The following is a 19,167-nucleotide window of genomic DNA, read 5'->3' as shown; positions in this document are numbered from 1 at the left end:
TTGCCTCTTTTCCTGTCTTCTGTGCTTCTTTCTGTCTGCTGCTTTCCAGGACTTCTCTTGGATAAGGGAGGACAGATGAGATATAGAATCTGTGATATTAGCACCTTCTCTGTGCCCACCCACATTCTGGGTGTTGTAGAGAATACAAGCAAATCTACCCTTTGGTCCCTGAAGTCATTCATTAGTAAGAAAAGATAAAAATACATGGAGGAATTAGGGAAAAATTAAAGGGAAGACAACATTGGAGTAGTGGGAGAAAGCATTAGTCTTGTAGTTATAAGAGCTAGCTTCACATCCTGGTCTTTGCAGGATGAATATCATGTGCCTTTGGACTAGTGTTGTAGCTACTCTCTCTCTACCTTTGTTTCCTCATCAGTAAAATGAGAACAAGTAATGCCAGTCTTAAAGGACTTTTATGAGAACCAAGTGAATTAACTCTTCGTGAAAATAATTGTATGTTAAGTAATGGTATTGAAAGTGCTTTCTAGAACATAAAGTACTTTAGAAATTTAAGTGTTACTATGTGGTCAATTAGGTGGTACTCATGGTCTTCATGAAGAACAAGGGATTTTAACTTGGTCTTAGAGGAGAGAGAGCCTTTGAATAGGTGAAGAGAGGGAGGAAGGAATGGAGTCCTAGATGTGCATGTGTTTGTGCACTGGGGGACCCAAATGCACAAAGGCACCATATGTGGGTAGGGACCCGGTAGAGACTTAACTGAGTGGAGCAGAGGTGTGAGTGGGGAGTAGTAGAAAAAAGATGGGACCGAGAGGCTAAAACTGGAAGAAATAAATTTGCTGCTATTAAGTCCTACAGAATTTACTACTACTGCATTTATTAGAACATTATGAGTAGGTTATTATAAAGGAATAAGTTAATTTTCCAGAGAAAGAAGACAGAACATAGCAAATTTCCAAAATTTTTTATATTGTGTCTATAATAACATTAGGAAATATTATTTAGAGATAGGCTTGAAATCACCCACAATTTGCGTAAAGAAGTACAAACACTTTCTTTTTAGGTGATATAGTTACTGCTTTCAGAAGTATGTAATATCCTTAAAGCTTAGTAGATCATAGCACCAAGAGACTAAATTTCTTTGATGTGTATACTTTTGGCTAAGAACATTATAGGTAATAGCTGTAAATATCAGAAACGGGCGTGAAATTATATTAAGTATTGTTGAGTGTCATGTACTTATTCATTATCTGTTACGTATGAAACCTTTTTTTTTTGAGGTTTTTTTATTTTTAGTGTGGTAACATTGGTTTATAACGCTATATAAATTTCAGGTGTACATCATTATACTTCTGTTTCTGCATAGATACATCATGTTGACCACCCAAAGACTAATTACAACCCATCACCACACACATGCATCTAATCATCCCTTTTGCCCTCTTCCCTCTCCCCTTCCCCTCTGGTAACCACCAATCCAATCTCTGTCTCTATGTGTTTTGTTTTTTGTTGTTTTTATCTTCTACTTATGAGTGAGATCATATGGTATTTGACTTTCTCCCTCTGGCTTATTTCGCTTAACATAATACCCTCAGTGTCCATCCATGTTGTCACAAATGGCTGGATTTCGTTGTTTCCTATGGCTGGGTAGTATTCCATTGTGTATATATACCACATCTTCTTTATCCATTCATCCCTTGATGGGCACTTAGGTTGCTTCCAGTTCTTGGCTATTGTGAATAACGCTGCAGTGAATACAGGGGTGCACGTATCTTTACGTGTTTGTAATTTTATGTTCTTTGGATAAATACCCAGCAGTGGAATAGCTGGATTGTATGGTAGTACTATTCTTAGTTTTTTGAGGAATCTCCATACTGTTTTCCACAGTGGCTGCACCAGTTTGCACTCCCACCAGCAGCGTATGCGAGTTCCCTTCTCTCCACATCCTTTTCTCATGTTTTTCTGAGGTGTACCCTACATGGTCATGTGGATTTTGTATTTTAATAAATTGCTGGATTTAATTTGCCAGTCCTTTATTTAGGATTTTTATATTATTTATCTTATGGACTAGAAAGTCTTTGGTGATCACTGGGATTAATTCTTTTTTCTCAGATAATGTATCTTTCTTAGGACAAAAATGTACTTTATTTTTATTACTGGATTCTCCAAGTGTGCTGAAATGCATTTGGACTCCTAAGACTACATTTCTGATTGTGGTATTTAAAGCTTAGGATTAGGCAGTGGCAGCTGTTTTCTGGTCAGGACCTATTCCATATTGTTCCAGTTCATCCCACAAAGTCTGTGGACCACTCCTTGTGTCCATTATTACTTCAGAAATGACTGATGGGGGTTAGGCGCTATTGTGTTTAAGTGCTACCGCTGCATATACCTTGGTGAGCAAAATATCTATCACACTGTCTACATAGAGCTTTTAGTTTAGACAAACACAGAAATAGATGTAAAGTTTCAAATTGTTCTATAAAGAAAAATAATTGGATACCACAAGCCAGTATTCACTAGAATGATTTGGATAAGGAGTCGCAGAAGGCTTCTCGGAGGAAGCAAGAAGGTAGGTGATTAGGTTCATACAGGTGAAGGGAGAGAGTCCTATTTATTGTTTTGCCTTTTGCATACTTTGGGATTTTAACGATATAGTTATCATTAAAATAAGGCAACTTGCTGTACTCCTGCCTGTTTACCTATACATGTTTTTATTTGATCCAAATTATTCCATGATACTGGAGTTAATTTCCAGTGAATTTTATCTTGTGACTTTATGTGTATGCTAAATGAATAATATAGGTGGTAAAATATTTTAAATGATCCCTATATCTGAAGTAGAAATTGGGAAATGAAAATTGTGAGTTTTTACTTGTTTCAGAAAATTCATTGCTAGTGTAGCAAGGAGTAGAACAAGGTAATTGCTTTCAATACAGTAACAACTAAGAAGTGTCCTGCACTGGGTAGAAGTTGGCTTCACTGTTTTAATTTGCTTTGGAAAATGACCTTTATTCAGTGTGTATACACTTGCATGTAATTTCAGAGCTCCTTCCTCCTGTTTCCAGAGTGAATTGATCCGCCCTAAATTGTTTGTTCTTGTCTATAATAAATTAGAAACTTTTAAAGACTTGTTTGTTCTTTTGTGTAAGTAAATACTTTAAATTATTACTGAAAATGGGCTTTGTGACTTCACCTAATCCTATGTCCACGTAATTTCAACAAGTGATAGCAACTAAAACTCAGAGCAGTTTAGGGTTTATTTTTAAAGTATATCTTTTCCCTTGCCTAGTAAAAACGTTCTGGAACTCTAGTCTGAGCATCATCTCAAAACTTCTTCCCGCTCCTGTTCTCCTTTCCCTAAAGATGACTGTCTTGAGAAGATATGCAATTAGGAAGTATATTTTCCTCTTTCATTATTTTTGCTTCTTTTTTCTTTCTTTCTGAGCCTACATACAGGAAGTTAGGTTCCTCATAATGAATGCTCATTGTACATAACTGTACATTATTTTGTCCTTGCTTTCTTCAGAATGCCACTCCAAATTCTAGACAGAGAAACTCAAAATAATTTAGATATTTTTTTTGTTTGTTTCATTCAGGAAACTGACCATTGTTTAAGAGTTGGAACCTGATCTGCCTACATTGGAAATCACACGATTTTCAGTCAACTTAGATCTATCTAAAAACTACTTTCAATATTATTATAATGTCTATATGAAAGTTCCCACAAAATCAAGGAGATAAACTAAGCTTTTAATTTAAAATATACTGAACAAAGGAAAGTCACTTCCAATAACAAAATCTAAACTGAGCCAGAAAAGTTATTTCTTTCATTAAACATTTTGGGGCTCAATTAGTATAAATATTAATAGAAACACAATATAAAATAAAGTGAAGACTTTAAAGTTCTTGACAACACAGTTTTTAATAAGGAAATAAAATGATGAATCTTAGTATTAGCTACTGATTTGCTAAAAATGTAGCTGTATAGGAATGGCTTTTCAATTTGTTTTGATATTTCCACATAAGCACTTAAAATTGTGTAATAGAAATCAATCATGATATTAGTGGAATGTAATAGTCATTTGTGGTTAGTTGCATTTCATTTGACGTAGACAAAAATGCTATAACATTTCTTCTTAAATACAGTCAGTCTTTATTCACGGACTCTGTATTTGTGAGTTCACCTACTCACTAAAATGTATTTGCAACCCCAAAATCAATATGCATGGTGCTTTCACAGTCATTAGCAGACATGCACAAAGCTCTGAAAAATCTGAGTTGCCTGATATGTATATTCTCCGCTAAGTCAGACAAGCCTCTGCCTTCTTGTTTTAGCTCTCATACTGTAAACAAGTGACCTCGTTGTGGTCTATTTAGTGTTATGTTTTCCACATTTTTGTTGGTGATTTTGCTATTTAAAATGGCCCCCAGGTGTAGTGCAGAAGTGCTGTCTAGTGTTCCTGAGCACAAGAAAGCTGTGATGTGCCTTTCAGAGAAGACATGTGTGTTAGATAAGCTTTGTCCAGCCATGAGTTACAGTGCTGTTGGCCATGAGTTCAATGTTAATGAATTAGCAATATATATTAAATAAGGTGTCTTTAAAAAGAAACACACATAAAACAAGGTTATCTATTAATCAATTGATAAAAATGTTGTGACCAGAGGCTTGCAGGAACTTAACCCTGTATTTGCCCTAGGAGCAATGATTCAGTATTTGCTAATTCCGTCTTTATGGTGACTTTATAGAACATAACTACTGGGAATGAGCATCAACTATATTTAGAATAAAGCTTTTGAGTTTAGTAGTGTTTTAATATATGCAACTGTTCTTTTTATTAGGAATTTAAATAATTACGACAAGTAATTAAAATTTACTCTAAAGCTATGTAAAACCTAAAATTCTCTCTGATTCAGCAAAGATAAAATTATGTTCAATATCATTTGACATTTGTTTTATATTCTGCTCCGCTCACTCAAATTAGCTTAGTATACTAATTTCTTATATCTTGTTTTACTCACTGAACATTACTTAGTGCTTTTGTTAGGCATTGATGCCACAAGGAAAATATTAGATAAGCTTCTTTTGTGAGGTACACACAGAGGGAAACTGTTTTGATATGGAATAAAGAGTACTATTTTAGAGAGTTCATTGGATAATATAAAAGGAGAGCATTTAACTAAATGGGGGAATAGAAGAATTATAGAGTGTTTGAGAAGATTTTTGGGAGGAGATGGTATCAGAGCAGAGTCATGAAGACAAATGGGAATTAGCTAAAGAACAATATTCCAGCCATAGGGATCTGGATGTGCAAAGCCAGGAGGCCAGAGAAAATCTCTTCCCTTGGAGTATCGAAAAGAGTTCCGTAGAACTGGAAGGAGCATAATGTACAGTGTCAGGTAGAGGGAATGTCTAGAGGTGAGTGGAGACTTTGGAGCAGAGACCATGTCTAGAGTCTGTTGAATGCCTTGCTAAATTTAAGAGGCCTGAACTTCGGTGTCCTGAAGATAACCAGAAGCTACTGAAATATTTTAATCAGTAAGGTGAACTTATCAAAATTGTGTTTTGGAAAAATCTTTCTGAGATAAAGTAGAAAATGGATTGGGGTCAGGCAAGACTGGTCTCAGGAAGACGGGTTAATTAAAATTTTGATAGTCCCAACAAGGAAGACTGAGGACGTACACTAAGTAGTAACAGTGACAATGGGTTAAAGGAATTAGAGAATTGATGACTAATGTGACCTTGGGCAGGGAAAGGTATAGTCAAGAATGACTTCTGAATTCTGTCTTAATGACTTGCTGGTGCTGTTCCCTAAGCCAGGGATATAAGGGTAGAGTAAGTTTGGAGTAGATGATGATGAGTTCAGTTTGGATGTGTTGTGTTTGAGATATATGTCAACCTTCTCTTGACCTTATATTCCTGCCCAGTTATCTTCTCATTTCTCTCTTTGGTATTAACAGAAAAACTTCCTAAATGAGTTGTCAGCATTCATTGTCCCCACTTCCTTACTTGCAGTTCACTCTTCATTCTGGTTTCCATTCCCACCATTTCAAGAATACTGTTTTGGTCAGTGTCACCAATGATCTACACGTTACTAGATCTCTCTGAGTTATTCGGAACAATTTGTAACTCTCTCCATGACAGACTTCTCTCTTGCTTTCTATGAAATCACACACTCCTGAATTTCCTCCGTCCTCCCTTTCTCTGCTTCTCAGCTGTCCTTGCTGGTCCTTCTCTGCTTGACCTCTGAATTTTGGAAACTCCAGTCCTGTGTCTTTTCTCTTTCTCATCTACTCTCTCTCCGTATGTGATCTTACCCAGTCCCATGGTTTATTTTATTCTTAAAATTTTTAATGAAAAGAGAAAGGCGATAAAACATGCTCATGATTTTAAAAAGCTAATGCAGTAATAACAAAGGATATACAGTGAAAAGTAGGTCCTGCCCTCACTCCTGTCCCCTGGTCTATTAGTTCACTTTCCCACAGGCAACCACAGTCACCAGTTTCTTGATATCCTGCCAAAGATAATCTTTAGATTTATAAGCATGTGCGTCTATATATCTTTTAAAAGATCGTAAATGGTAGCATTCTAAATATATATATCATTCTCTCCCTTGCCTTTTTAACTTAATATACCTTCGAGATCATTTTGTGTTATTACATATAGACTTGCCTTTTTTTTTTTCCCTAATGGCTGTATAGCAGATCTCTTACTATGTAGACTCTCATCTAAAATCGGGAACCAGAAAGATCTGGATATGAAGGGATACTTGTATTTAATTGTGTCATGTATTAAAATGTATTTAACCATCCCTCTTTTGAGAAAGGCTGTTTTCATCTTTAATTTTTACATATGATACAGTGAATATTCTTTCAGAGATATAAGTGTGCCCATATACAGGTCAGTCCAAAAGAAAGATTTATAGAAAGGGAATTGCTGGGTCAAACTGGATGTGCGTTTGAAAAAACATGTTTTACCTTTTTTTCCTTTTTTCTTTTGAGTATATCATTATCTAGAAACAGACTTGGATTTTAAAGGTTATGTGCACATATGCGTATATAGATGTATAATGCATGTATAAAGATAAGGAACATGCCTATAACTTTTCATTAAAAACTGTTTTCTAACTTTTTATTATGAAAATTTTCAAACATACAGAAAAGTTGGATTATTCAGTGAACACCTGTTTATCCACCACCTAGATTCAGCAATTGTTATCTTCCCGTGTTTGCTTTATCTGTGTATGTTTTATGAACCATTTGATAAGTCACAGATATCATGAAAGCTCATCCCTGAAAACTTTGATATGAATTTTCTATCAATAAAGACCTTTTCCTATAGAACCATAATATGATTAGCACATAAGACAAGAATAATTCCCTAATGTATTCTAGTATCTCATACATATTTAGTTTTGCAATTGTCCATAAAATGTTTTTTGTAGCTGATTTTTTAACTGAAGATCCAGTCAAGGCCCATACATTGTTATTGGTTATGTGTTTTTAGTCTCTTTTAATTTAGAGCAGGGTCTACAAACTACAATTAGTGGACCAAATGTGGGCTGCCATCTATTTTTGTAAATAAAGTGTTGTTGGAACCCAGACCCACTCATTTGTATTGTCTATGGCTGCTTTCACATTGCAGCAGCAGAGTTGAATAGTTGGAACAGAGACCATCTGGCCTCCAAAACCTAAAATATTTTCTGTTTGGCCCTTTACAGAACAAGTTTGTGGACCCCATAGTTAGAACATTAAAACAGTTCTCTCACCTGTTAAATTTTTTCCCATGGCGTTGATTTTTAGAATTGACCAGGTAAATTGTTTTGTAGAATGTCTCACACTCTGGATTTGCCTGATTTTTCTCCTTTGGATCATTTAATTTTTTCCTCAATCTCTTGTATTTTCTGTAAACTGGAAGTTAGGTCTAGCAGCTCAATACAGGTTCAATGTTTTTTTTTTGCAAGAATATTCATGGTGTTGTTTACCCCCTATTTCATCACGTCATGATATATATAATATCTGAGTACCCCTTTAGTGATGCTAAGATAATCTACAGCATTTGGGTGGAGTATCAGCCTTATCCTCCATTACACAGCTCTGCATCAGTCTTTTCTCTGATGGTTTTAGCATCCACTGATGGTCATTGCCTAGATCCATTATTTCATAAATGCTGATTTTTATTTATTTATTTATTTTTATTTTATTGAGGTCATAATAGTTTATAACATTGTGAAATTTCAGTGGTACCTTATTATTTGTCAGTCACTATATAAATGTGCCCCTTTACCCCTTATGCCCACTCCTCAACCCCCTTCTCCTCTGGTAACCACACAACTGTTCTCTTTGTCCGTGTATTAGTTTATCTTCCACATATGACTGAAATCATACAGTATTTGTCTTTCTCTGTCTGGCTTATTTCACTTAACATAATATCCTCAAGGTCTGTCCATGTTGTTGTGAATGGGACGATTTAGTCTTTTTTTATGGCTGAGTAGTATTCCATTGTATATATATACCACATCTTCTTTATCCAATCATCAGTCAGTGGGCGCTTGGGTTGCTTCTACATCTTGGCTATAGTGAGTAATGCTGCAATGAACGTGGGGGTGCATAAGTCTCTTTAAATTGTTGATTTCAAGTTCTTTGGATAAATATCCAGTAGTGGGATAGCTGTCATATGGTATTTCTATTTTTAATTTTTTGAAAAATCTCCATACTGTTTTCTGTAGTGTCTGCACCAGTTTGCATTCCCACCAGCAGTGTGTAAGGGTTCCCTTTTCTCTACATCCTCTCCAACATTTGTTATTTTTTGTCTTGGTGATTATAGCCATTCTCATGGGTGTAAGAGATATCTTAGTGTAGTTTTGATTTGCATTTCCCTAATAATTAATGATGTTGAACATCTTTTCATGTGCCTCTTGGCCATCTGTATATCTTCTTTGGAAAAATGTCTGTTCATATCCTCTGCCCATTTTTTGATCAGGTTGTTTGTTTTTTTGTTATTGAGTTGTGTGGGTTCTTTATATACTTTGGAGAGTAACCCCTTGTCGGATATATGATTTGCAAATATTTTCTCCAAGTTGGTGGGAGTTGTCTTTTCATTTTGTTCCTGGTTTCCTTTGCCTTGCAGAAGCTCTTTAGTCTGATGAAATCTCACTTGTTTATTTTTTCTTTTGTTTCCCTTGTCCAAGTAGACATGGTATTCTTAAAGATCCTTCAAAGACCGATGTCAAAGAGTGTACTGCCTATATTTTCTTCTAGGAGTTTTATGGTTTCAGGTCTTACCTTCAAGTCTTTGATCCATATTGAGTTAATTTTTGTGTATGGCGAAAGATATTGGTCTACTTTCATTGTTTTGCATGGGGCTGTCCAATTTCCCAACACCATAAATGATGATTTTTACAATTCTAGTATTCCTCCTGCATATTTATTAGCTTTTTTCCCTCTATAAAGAACTTTCTTTCATCAGCATTTGTTTAGAAGTTCGTTATTTTTATTTCAAAGTTTTGAAAGAAAAAAGTCCTATATTTGTCCCTCACAGAGGTTTTGAAAATAGCATTCATGTACCTGTTCTCTTGTTTACATAGTTTAAATTAAAAGTAATTGTTCATTTGAAGTCGAGCTTTTTAGTGTGTGCCTGTCCTGTGTGTGTAGTTTGAAGATGAGATTGAGAAGAGAGGACGTGAGAGGCTGCTGCTTTGTGTTTCTTTAGAAGGATTTTTTTTCCCCCTTTTCTATAAGACTAAAAATAAAATTTTTAAATTATAATTCTAATTGTTAAACATGTAGGCTAGTTTCTAGAGGAGTAAACAGCCTGAATATGATTTGTATTTTAGATATAATCTTATATTTAAAGAGTATTAGTGTCATTTGAATTTCTGATAAGCATAGAGATTGCTAGTTGTAATAACTAAACCAACTTGGAACTGAAATTATGTTCCTTGTAAAGCTGGCAGGTCATATTAATAGAAAATCTCAAGGGGAGTAATATAGACAAGTAAGTATAATATTTATTTCTTCCCTTGTGGGCTTTTTTCTTAAGGGAAATCAATGGGAATGATATCTTGAGTTATACAACCTTTCTTCTAAGGTGATCTCATTTCCAGTCAGTTTTACATCAAATATAATATGTGTATTATATTTGACCTCCAAAATACAATTTTTCTTCTTCATAATTATTATTGATGGCCCACTTCCTTCCAAAAGAGAATTGTAATGGCCAAAGGGTAATTTTTTTTAGCTTCATTGAAATATAATTGAGAAATAAAATTGTGTAAATTTAAGATATACAATGTGATGATTTGATACACTTACATACTGTGAAATGATTACCACAATAAGGTTAGTTAACACATTCATCACCTTACATAATTACCATTTCTTTTTTGTGATGAGAACATTTAAGATCTACCCTCTTGGCAACTTGCAAATATATAGTATAGTATTGTTAACTAGAGTCACCATGCTGTACGTTAGATCCCCATAACTTACTTATCTTCTAATGGAAGTTTGTACCAAAGGATAATCTTTTATGTCTAACAATAGAGGATCCATTTGAATGAATTTTGGTTTTGAATAGCAGTAATCAGTCTTTAAACGTTATACCATAGAGAGAAGCCTTTCATGATTTAAAGACATAAGAAAAATGTTTTGTGTGTGTGTCATATACAATACATTGCAATAAACTGGAAGACTATATAATAAAATGTTAACTGTATTAACTATGGTTATTATCTTTGGGTCGTGAAATTATGAGCATTGTTAATTTCCATGCATGTGCACATACGTGTGTATGTGCATGCCTGCTTTCCTCTATTTTCTGATTCTTCTCTATTTGTATACCGAGGAAACAATTTTTTATATCAAAACAATTGTCCTTTACTCAGATATAGAATACAAGGAAGACCTGATTTAAGAATATTTTTGTGTTTAAAAGAATTGAATATCCATTATAAGCCCACAGCGAGTTTTAGTGTCCAGCATAGATTTGCAGTCTTAGGCTGCCTTAATGGATGTACATGCACAGATCAAAGAAGGAAGAGGTCTGCTGGAATCTGCAGGTCCTGCCTTCCTCCTCCTTCCCTTTCTCTCATCTCCACAAGCTGTGGTTTTTATCCTGTAAAGAGTCCACCAGTAAAGTTCACACTTTCTCATTCCTTCTCTGTTGGTTCCTTTTCCTCTTCTCCTTTGCTGACTTGTCTACCAGGTGAGGTTCTTGCATCTTTTCTCTACCAGCCTTCTTTTTAAAAAGTACGTTTTGCTTAAAGGAAGCTACTTTGTCTTGGGGGGCTAGGAAAGGAAGGACTGTAAGAATGGGACCTTAAAATGTTGGTGTAAGAGTCCAAATAGTATGATCTGATAGGTGGTGACCCTACAGAAGCAGCTAGTTAAATAATTCTGTATAGTTGATGGTATTTTAATCAAATAATTGGAATTCATAAATAAAGAATTTTAATGGTACCTGAAAAAGATACCTTAAATGGCTTGCTTTGACGTGCATTAGGCAGATTCTAAGCTAACATTCACCTGTGAATTATCTAAAAATAACTGTGAGCCTCAGATTTCCATTGAGGGTAACTAGGACTAACAGTGGGATGCAGTGGTTTAGCTAACCCATGTCTACCACCTGCTAAGCACAGAGTGTGTATGGAGAATTGTGTGCCAGCCACTCAAGCCTGTGCAGACCAGGCTAATGGGCACAGTCTGACACTGTACAGAAGTGCCTGAGTACGTGGAAAGCAGAGCAACTCATGGAGCATTTCAGGAGGGTCTCTGAGTGAGACGGAAGGAGAGTGTTGACAGACAGCAACCAGTGAGACTGCGCGTCTCCACTGGCTTCCTCCTTTGTGGACCCTGGCTCTAGGCAGATGCTTGAGTTTGGCAAAATCCTTGATAGAGAAATAATTTTCAGTTAGTGAAGCTCTTAGAGATTTGATTTGTGACATAAGAGTATTGTTGATGCAAGCAGAGGCAGGGAAAAATATACAGCATCACAGTAGCACATCATTTAAAAATGAGGTGAATAATCGTTACACTGTGTTCAAATCATTGGCAGTTCCTAAAATTCAAGCAGTCCTTTACCCAGAGTTAAACACAGTGTTTAAACAGTTATCTCCTCAGGACTCAGCAGGGGCCCCTGTGAGGGAAAAAGATATTAACAGTGGTCCAGGCAGTCGTTCTGATAGCCATCTCTGCATATTCAGATGTGGTTTGCCTAGAAACAAAGACTGCCAGCCTTTGTGGGGTGAATCTTCAGCTTATAGTTATATACATAGCCCATTACTACAAAATAACAATAGCCACTGCTACAACCTATGTGGCAGTTAAGGCAGGCTTTGTAAGGACACACCCACCCAGTTCACCCTCATCCCTGCTGCTAGCCAGGGAGCTGGCAATGTGCCAAACTTATTCTAAGGTGGCTGTGGCCCATTCGCCATTTGTATTATGTACTGGTAAAGGAACTCTATAGCAGGGTGAAAACAGAGAGAGATTGTACTTTTTTATGTTCTTCAATTTTGTATTTTCTACCAAATTCTGCCTTCCTTTCTTTCTTTTTTTTTTTTATTTTATTTATTTTTTTTTTTTGTGAGGAAGATCAGCCCTGAGCTAACATCCATGCTAATCCTCCTCTTTTTGCTGAGGAAGACTGGCTCTGAGCTAACATCTATTGCCAATCCTCCTCTTTTTTTTTTCCCCCAAAGCCCCAGTAGATAGTTGTATGTCATAGTTGCACATCCTTCTAGTTGCTGCATGTGGGACGCGGCCTCAGCATGGCGGGAGAAGCGGTGCGTCGGTGCGCGTCCGGGATCCGAACCCGGCCGCCAGTAGCGGAGCGCGCGCACTTAACCGCTAAACCAGGGGCCGGCCCTGCCTTTATTTCTTTAGTTCTCTGCTCCCTGCTAAATAATAATCAGTGCAGATAGCCCACGTATCGGTTGTTATGTTTGGTTTGGATCTTCACATATTAGGTAGGAAATTATTCACAAGAACACATACAGAGGAAATGAAGGGTCTGGAAAACAGGTAACAAGAAGCGATTCAAGAGAAGATAGCGTGTGATAGGGCTTCACATACTATGAGAGATATTAGTGGCTCACAACCTGGTTTTTATTAGCATTACCTGGGGAACTTTTGAAAAATATGGATGCCTGGGCCCTACTCCAAGAATTTCGGTTTTAGTTGATCTGAGACAGGGACCAGCGTGTATGTGTGTGTGTTTTTTCCCTTCCAAAATCTTCCCAGATCATTCTGTATATAGCCAAGAATGAAAACTGTGGATTATATACTTTCTGTTTAGCTTTAGAAAGCAGAACTAGTAGATTAGGGGAAAGGTACAAGATAGAAAGTTCCAGGTCATTATAATGAAGAATGTTCTGGTAATTAGAACTTTCTCCTGCTAGAAATATTCAAGTCTACATGAGTTAACCACTTGTGAAGGATGCTGTGAAGATGACTGCTTTGGATAACATGTAGGATTTAGTGGTTCCTTAATTTTATTAAAAGAAAAAAACAAAGATGGCTGCTATGCTTCTGCAGATTTGGTGTGGAGTGTGCTAAGATCAGTTTGGGGCATATAGAGTTTGAGGTCTCTATGGGACATCTCAGTGGAGATGTTAGTTGACTGTCTGGCTCGGGAGCTCAAAGGAGAGACCTGCCTGGGAGAAGATCACTGAAAAGGTGATAGTGGAAATCCACATCTCCGTACTGTTTTTCATTCATTTGACCCATTTCTTATAAACTTACCATGTATTAATAGTGATGCACAAGACCTGGTCCCTGTGCTCATGGAACTTATAGACAGGGAAACTTAAAACTGAAGAATCTTTACAAAATTACCTGGCAACTTCTTAAATTGTCATCAGTGTCAGCTAGATTGCTGCAGTAGAGCCCAGGGTTGCAACTGGATTGTAAATTCCTCAGGAAAGTCTTCTATAATACATCTAAAATGAATGACAACATATGTAGACATGGGGGTTAATGAAAGAAAGAGATATTCTGGTATTGATTTCTCAGCCCAGAAAATAAAACCTTGGAGAAAGGTTTCCAAGATTTCTTTTATTTATATTTTGCTTTTTTCACTTTTGCTGTCTTTCCCTTCACCTCTTAAATTTTCCTGCTTTTGTAACATCATTACGTATTATCAGTTCTTGAATAGAGATATTTCTTGATAAATGGTTATTCCTTCGTATCTGATTTTTAAATTTGGTCTTGTATTCTCAAGGACTGATGGAAAATATGATATTAATGTAACTTTAACAACCACAGATACCGAGAGGCGATTCAGAAATGGGATGAAGCACTACAATTAACTCCAAATGACGCTACCCTGTATGAGATGAAATCACAGGTAATAATTATGAAGAATTTCACTTTCGTTATGAAATCACGCTATGTTTATTTGATGAGCAATGGTGAACCAAAATAGCATTCTCTTTTTCAAATACAGTTTGGGGAAAAAATATGTCACCATGTTATTTATGGCTCTTCTTTATGCATCAAATTAAAAATTTATTTACCTTTATAATGAAGTTAACTGTTATTTCAACCTAACTATGGGAAGTTATGAGCAGATGGATATCTTTTAAAAAGTCACTGGTGATCTCTTAAATAAATGAAGTGTTTACTTTCCCTCAAAATTATTTGTGGTGGACTTAGCAATAACTTAATTTCTTTAGAATGAGGATAAGTTGGATTCTGGATGATGATATTTCCCAAAAAATGGCCTAGTCCTTAGCAAAAGGTCAGAATAGACTCAATTTATTAATAGTTTAAAAATAACATTTGTACTTAAAAATACATTTCTAATATTTTGTGGGAAAGTTCACAAAGAAAACCTCTGAGCACTTGGATTAGGTTATCCCAGAGACTTAACTCAAACAGAGCATTAAACGTATTTTTGGCAGAGAATAGTTACAGTTCAGCTTTGATCTACGTACCTGACAGATATCTTTCAGATGATGATCTCAAGCATAAGGCACATCCTTTATCAGCTTTGATTTTAGCTTAACTGGGGAAAACCTAAATAAAGTGTGTCCACTGAATGAAGCACTATGAGGACCTTCATTTGGATGCCTTTAATTTTCAGTCTTGAATATGTATATATTAAAGGCAGGATTTGTGGCTAAGTCTATGAAATGAGTTTTTTAATTTGGAACGTGATCATGATGATTGTGTCACAAATCTTGTGAAATGCAGATGGTACACAGATTATAGACAAAATCCAGCCCTTTCCCATAGATTGAAGTGCTGGAACGTCCCAGTTTTTCTGGTGTGTGTGGTTTGAAGAACCCAGCTGTGGAGAGGCCTGTGGAGTGCTGAAATGATTTTTGTAGCAGGAAGATGTTCACTAGAGACAGAATGGGTGGTTGAACAAATTTAAATTTACCTAGTTTAACAGCAAGACCTGGGATTCCCTTAAAACCACATTATAAATAGAAGTGGAATTGAGAGTTCAAATAGCTCTGAACCATCATGGCTAGAATATGACCACTTGGTTTTGACCAGATGGACAGTAGTAGGCTTCAATAATTGGAAAGGGAATAGTTTATATTTTCATAGTTATTTCAAGAGTAGGAAGAGGAATATAATTCCTGACCCTGAAAGGCAGAGGAGAGGGGTCAAAACCACTGAAATGCTATGTTTACCAGACTAAAAATCTATTTTTAAAAATGAAAAGGGTTGTTTATGTATGGTTATCCATTAGTAGTTTGAGTGTATGAATATTACTGACAGGTTTTGTTTCTTCTTTTTGGCTCTAGGTCCTGATGTCTCTTCATGAGATGTTCCCAGCAGTTCATGCCGCAGAAATGGCGGTCCAGAGAAATCCACATTCATGGGAGTCTTGGCAAACTTTGGGACGAGCTCAGCTTGGATTAGGAGAGATAGTCTTGGTAAGGAAGTCAAATTATCATAATACTGAAATTTTATTTTGGCATGCTTTTGATCAACTGAACCGAAAAGTAAAGCGTCATTTATCAAATCCACGCAAAAATAAATAACAAATTACCTCTTAAAGGTATTAACCCATAAACACAGATCAAAGTTATTACTGAACATGTTTTTCCATTATAAACACCAATTGTATCAGGGTCTGAATATTTTTCAGGTATTTGGCATCATGAAAGTTAAAAAAAAATTTAACATAAAACATTGGCATTTGGTAAACCTTATTTAAATATAAAATAAGCAACTTCTAGGTTAGTTCTTTGTATCATTAAATTTACCACATTATAAAGTGATAACAGTATCACCGTGGAGACAAAACCACTAAAAGATTATGTTGGGGAAGGAAGAAAGTGGACTGTGGGAGAGTAATGGTGATAAATCTTTAGACTGACAGGTTGCTGGCTTAGTGAGGAGAAAATGGGAAAGGGTGGAAGCTTATGAAAATGAAATATTCATTGTGTAAAACTGGTGATTAATGCATTTCTCAACTTGCCTGGACTATACCTTGTAGGTAGCAGAGGCTAAGTAGGTAAGAGGTGGCTGTGGGGACTGTCCTGTTTTTGTTTTTGTTTTGGCTGGACTATGTATACCTGACGGCTAATTTCCTAAAACATGTTTGCAGTCTCATACAGTAGTGCCAAATTTCCTCTGTGTCATTAAGTAAATTAAGATTTTTCATGCTTTTATTGGCCTTTTACGGTTAAAAAGAAAGCAAACCAAAAAAAATCAAAAACTTTCTTTAAAGGCTAAAATTATGCATAAGCTCTGAACTTAACATTACTAAAAATGGCTTTAGTAAGTTGTGGATAACTTAGATGTTTCTGGTACTCTTGTAAATATTTCATTTTTCTATTTACAAAGAAAAGATGTTTGTCAAATTCTCAGAAATAAGAAGTAAGGAATTTTGATGAGAAAAGAATTGATGGGAGTAAAGTAACTTAAAAATGACCATCTGGGATGAGGTTCACAGTGATGGAAACTAGTTTAACCGAAGGCCATTTTCTTTCCTTGCCATTTAACATAGTCATCTTTTCTCTTTTTTACTTAAAGACTTAAATCATACCAGAGTTGGAAAAAAGAAATTCAAGGAATTTAGTTTTCTAATAGGTTAACAGGAAAACAAACAAAAACCTATCATATAATACTTTTTTCCCATTTCTCCTTTGTTAAAAACTTATAAGTCATTACCTCTTTTGCTTATAAGTGCCTATGGTAATGCAAAAAATCTCTAGGGCATAATGTTTAGCAAAGATTGTCCTATAAAGAAAGAAAATATACTACAGATGAGACAACAGAGATACTTTGGATCAACCAATAAAAGTAAAATTATTCAATATTTTAAGTTTTTTTTAATGAATACCAGTTGTTCAACTGATATTTTTTTTCTATTGATATGGTTCTGTCTGTTAATATTGTTAAATTCTTGGAGGAATAAAACTGTTATTTTTCCCCATTTAATGTAATTTTTAGGGCTCTACTTGAAAAAATCTACATTTGTAATTTTTATGTAAACTTAAGCTGTTCTTTTGAAAGACTGGAATGGTTTAAAAAGTGACTTTACTGAAAATGTCATAATGAAAGGATACTATGAAAAATATATTGAAAGCAAGCAAAAATTTCTAACATCTAATGATTCTTACTATATATACATATGGACAAAAACATAAGAAAATACACAGATAAATAGAGCAGACAGTAAATGAAGTCAATAGTTGGGTATATCTCTATGAGTATTTAGATTTTATGAGTGATTATTTAGAGTTAGGTGTTTATGTTGGAAAATGATTATAGCCTTAGTTTGTTCTTTTAATTCTTTGAGGTGAAAAGTTAGGGGTTTTTTTTGTTTGTTTGTTTGTTTTGTGAGGAAGATTAGTCCTGAACTAACATCCATGCCAATCCTCTTTTTGCTGAGGAAGACCAGCCCTGAGCTAACATCTGTTGCCAGTCCTCCTCCTTTTTTTCCCCCTTTTTCTCCCCAAAGCTCCAGTAGATATTTGTATGTCATAGTTGCACGTCCTTCTAGTTGCTGTCTGTGGGACGCGGCCTCAGCATGGCTGGACAAGCTATGCGCTGGTGCGCACCTGGGATCTGAACCCAGGCCACCAGCAGCAGAGCGCGTGCACTTAACTGCTAAGCCACGGGGCCGGCCCCCAAAAGTTAGGTTTTTTACGTGAGATCTTTCTTTTTTAACGTAGGCATTCATCACTATAAACTTCCCTCTTAGTTCTGCTTTTGCTGCATTCCATAGTTTCAGTATGTTATATTTTCATTTTCATTTGTTTCAAGATATTTTCTAATTTCTCTTTTGATTTCTTCTTTGACTCATTGGTTGTTCAAGAGTGTGTTGTTTAATTTCCACATATTTGTGAATTTTCCAGTTTTCCTTCTTCTGTTGACTTCTAATTTTATTCCATTAGTCTGAAAAGATACTTAGTATGTCTTCTTAAATTTGTTAAGACTTGTTTTGTGACCTAACATGTGATCTATTCACCTAACCAGTGATCTGTCCTGGAAAATGTTCCGTATGTGCTTGAGATGAATGTGTATTCTTCTCTGTTGGGTGAAATGTTCTGTATATGTCTGTTAGGTCCCTTTGGTCTGTAGTGTTGTTCAAGTCTTCTGTTTCATATTGACCTGTCTGGATGTTCTGTCCATTATTGATAGTGGGGTATTGAAGTCTCCTAGTATTACTTTATTGCTATTACTCCCTTCAGTACTGTCGGTGTTAACTTAGGTGTTCTGATGTTGGGTGCATATATATTTATAATTGTTATATCTTTCTGGTGAATTGACTGTTTTATCATTATAAATGTCTTTCTTTGACTCCTGTGACACTCAATACACGTTAGCATTATTATGATATAAGTTCTTGGCTTCAAAGGTATGCATTCTTGGTACCTTTCTGATCATGGTTTAGCCCAGGAAATCCCCAGATTCGTATATTTACTGATCTGCAGAAGCTGAACAATGCATTTGCCTTGTTTTGAACTATATCAGTTCTTCTACTTTAACGGACTTTTAGTACTCATCAGCAAATGGTTAGTCAACTTTCTTTCACACTTCCATAACTTTATTTTCCATTTGTTAGGGCATAGCCCTAACTTCCATCCTTACATTCTAATACATTTAAAAAAAAACGATGTAGGGGCTGGCCCGGTGGCGCAAGCGGTTAAGTGTGCATGCTCTGCTGTGGCGGCCTGGGTTCGCTGGTTCGGATCCCGGGCGTGCACCGACGCACCGCTTGGTAAGCCATGCTGTGGCGGCGTC

The 19,167-nt window shown here is 35.9% G+C and overlaps 1 protein-coding gene across 4 annotated transcripts in view; it reads left to right on the top strand.

Annotated features, from left to right (window-relative positions):
- The window catches only part of TTC33 (tetratricopeptide repeat domain 33), a 40,539-nt gene that overhangs the window by 18,854 nt on the left and 2,518 nt on the right, over nucleotides 1–19,167 (top strand). For all 4 annotated transcript variants that reach the window (XM_087443232.1, XM_087443230.1, XM_004422767.3 and 1 more), the window contains 2 exons: nucleotides 14,221–14,302; nucleotides 15,714–15,845. In XM_087443232.1, coding sequence (XP_087299358.1) covers nucleotides 14,221–14,302; nucleotides 15,714–15,845 — 214 coding nt within the window. The remainder of the gene's footprint in view (nucleotides 1–14,220; nucleotides 14,303–15,713; nucleotides 15,846–19,167) is intronic.

Source organism: Ceratotherium simum, chromosome 18 (genome assembly GCF_057802395.1).
Source record: "Ceratotherium simum simum isolate JZ-2026a chromosome 18, ASM5780239v1, whole genome shotgun sequence".
Lineage (NCBI taxonomy): Eukaryota > Metazoa > Chordata > Mammalia > Perissodactyla > Rhinocerotidae > Ceratotherium > Ceratotherium simum.
The sequence above is the reverse complement of the archived record's forward strand: the minus strand, read 5'-3'. Positions and strand labels throughout refer to the sequence as shown.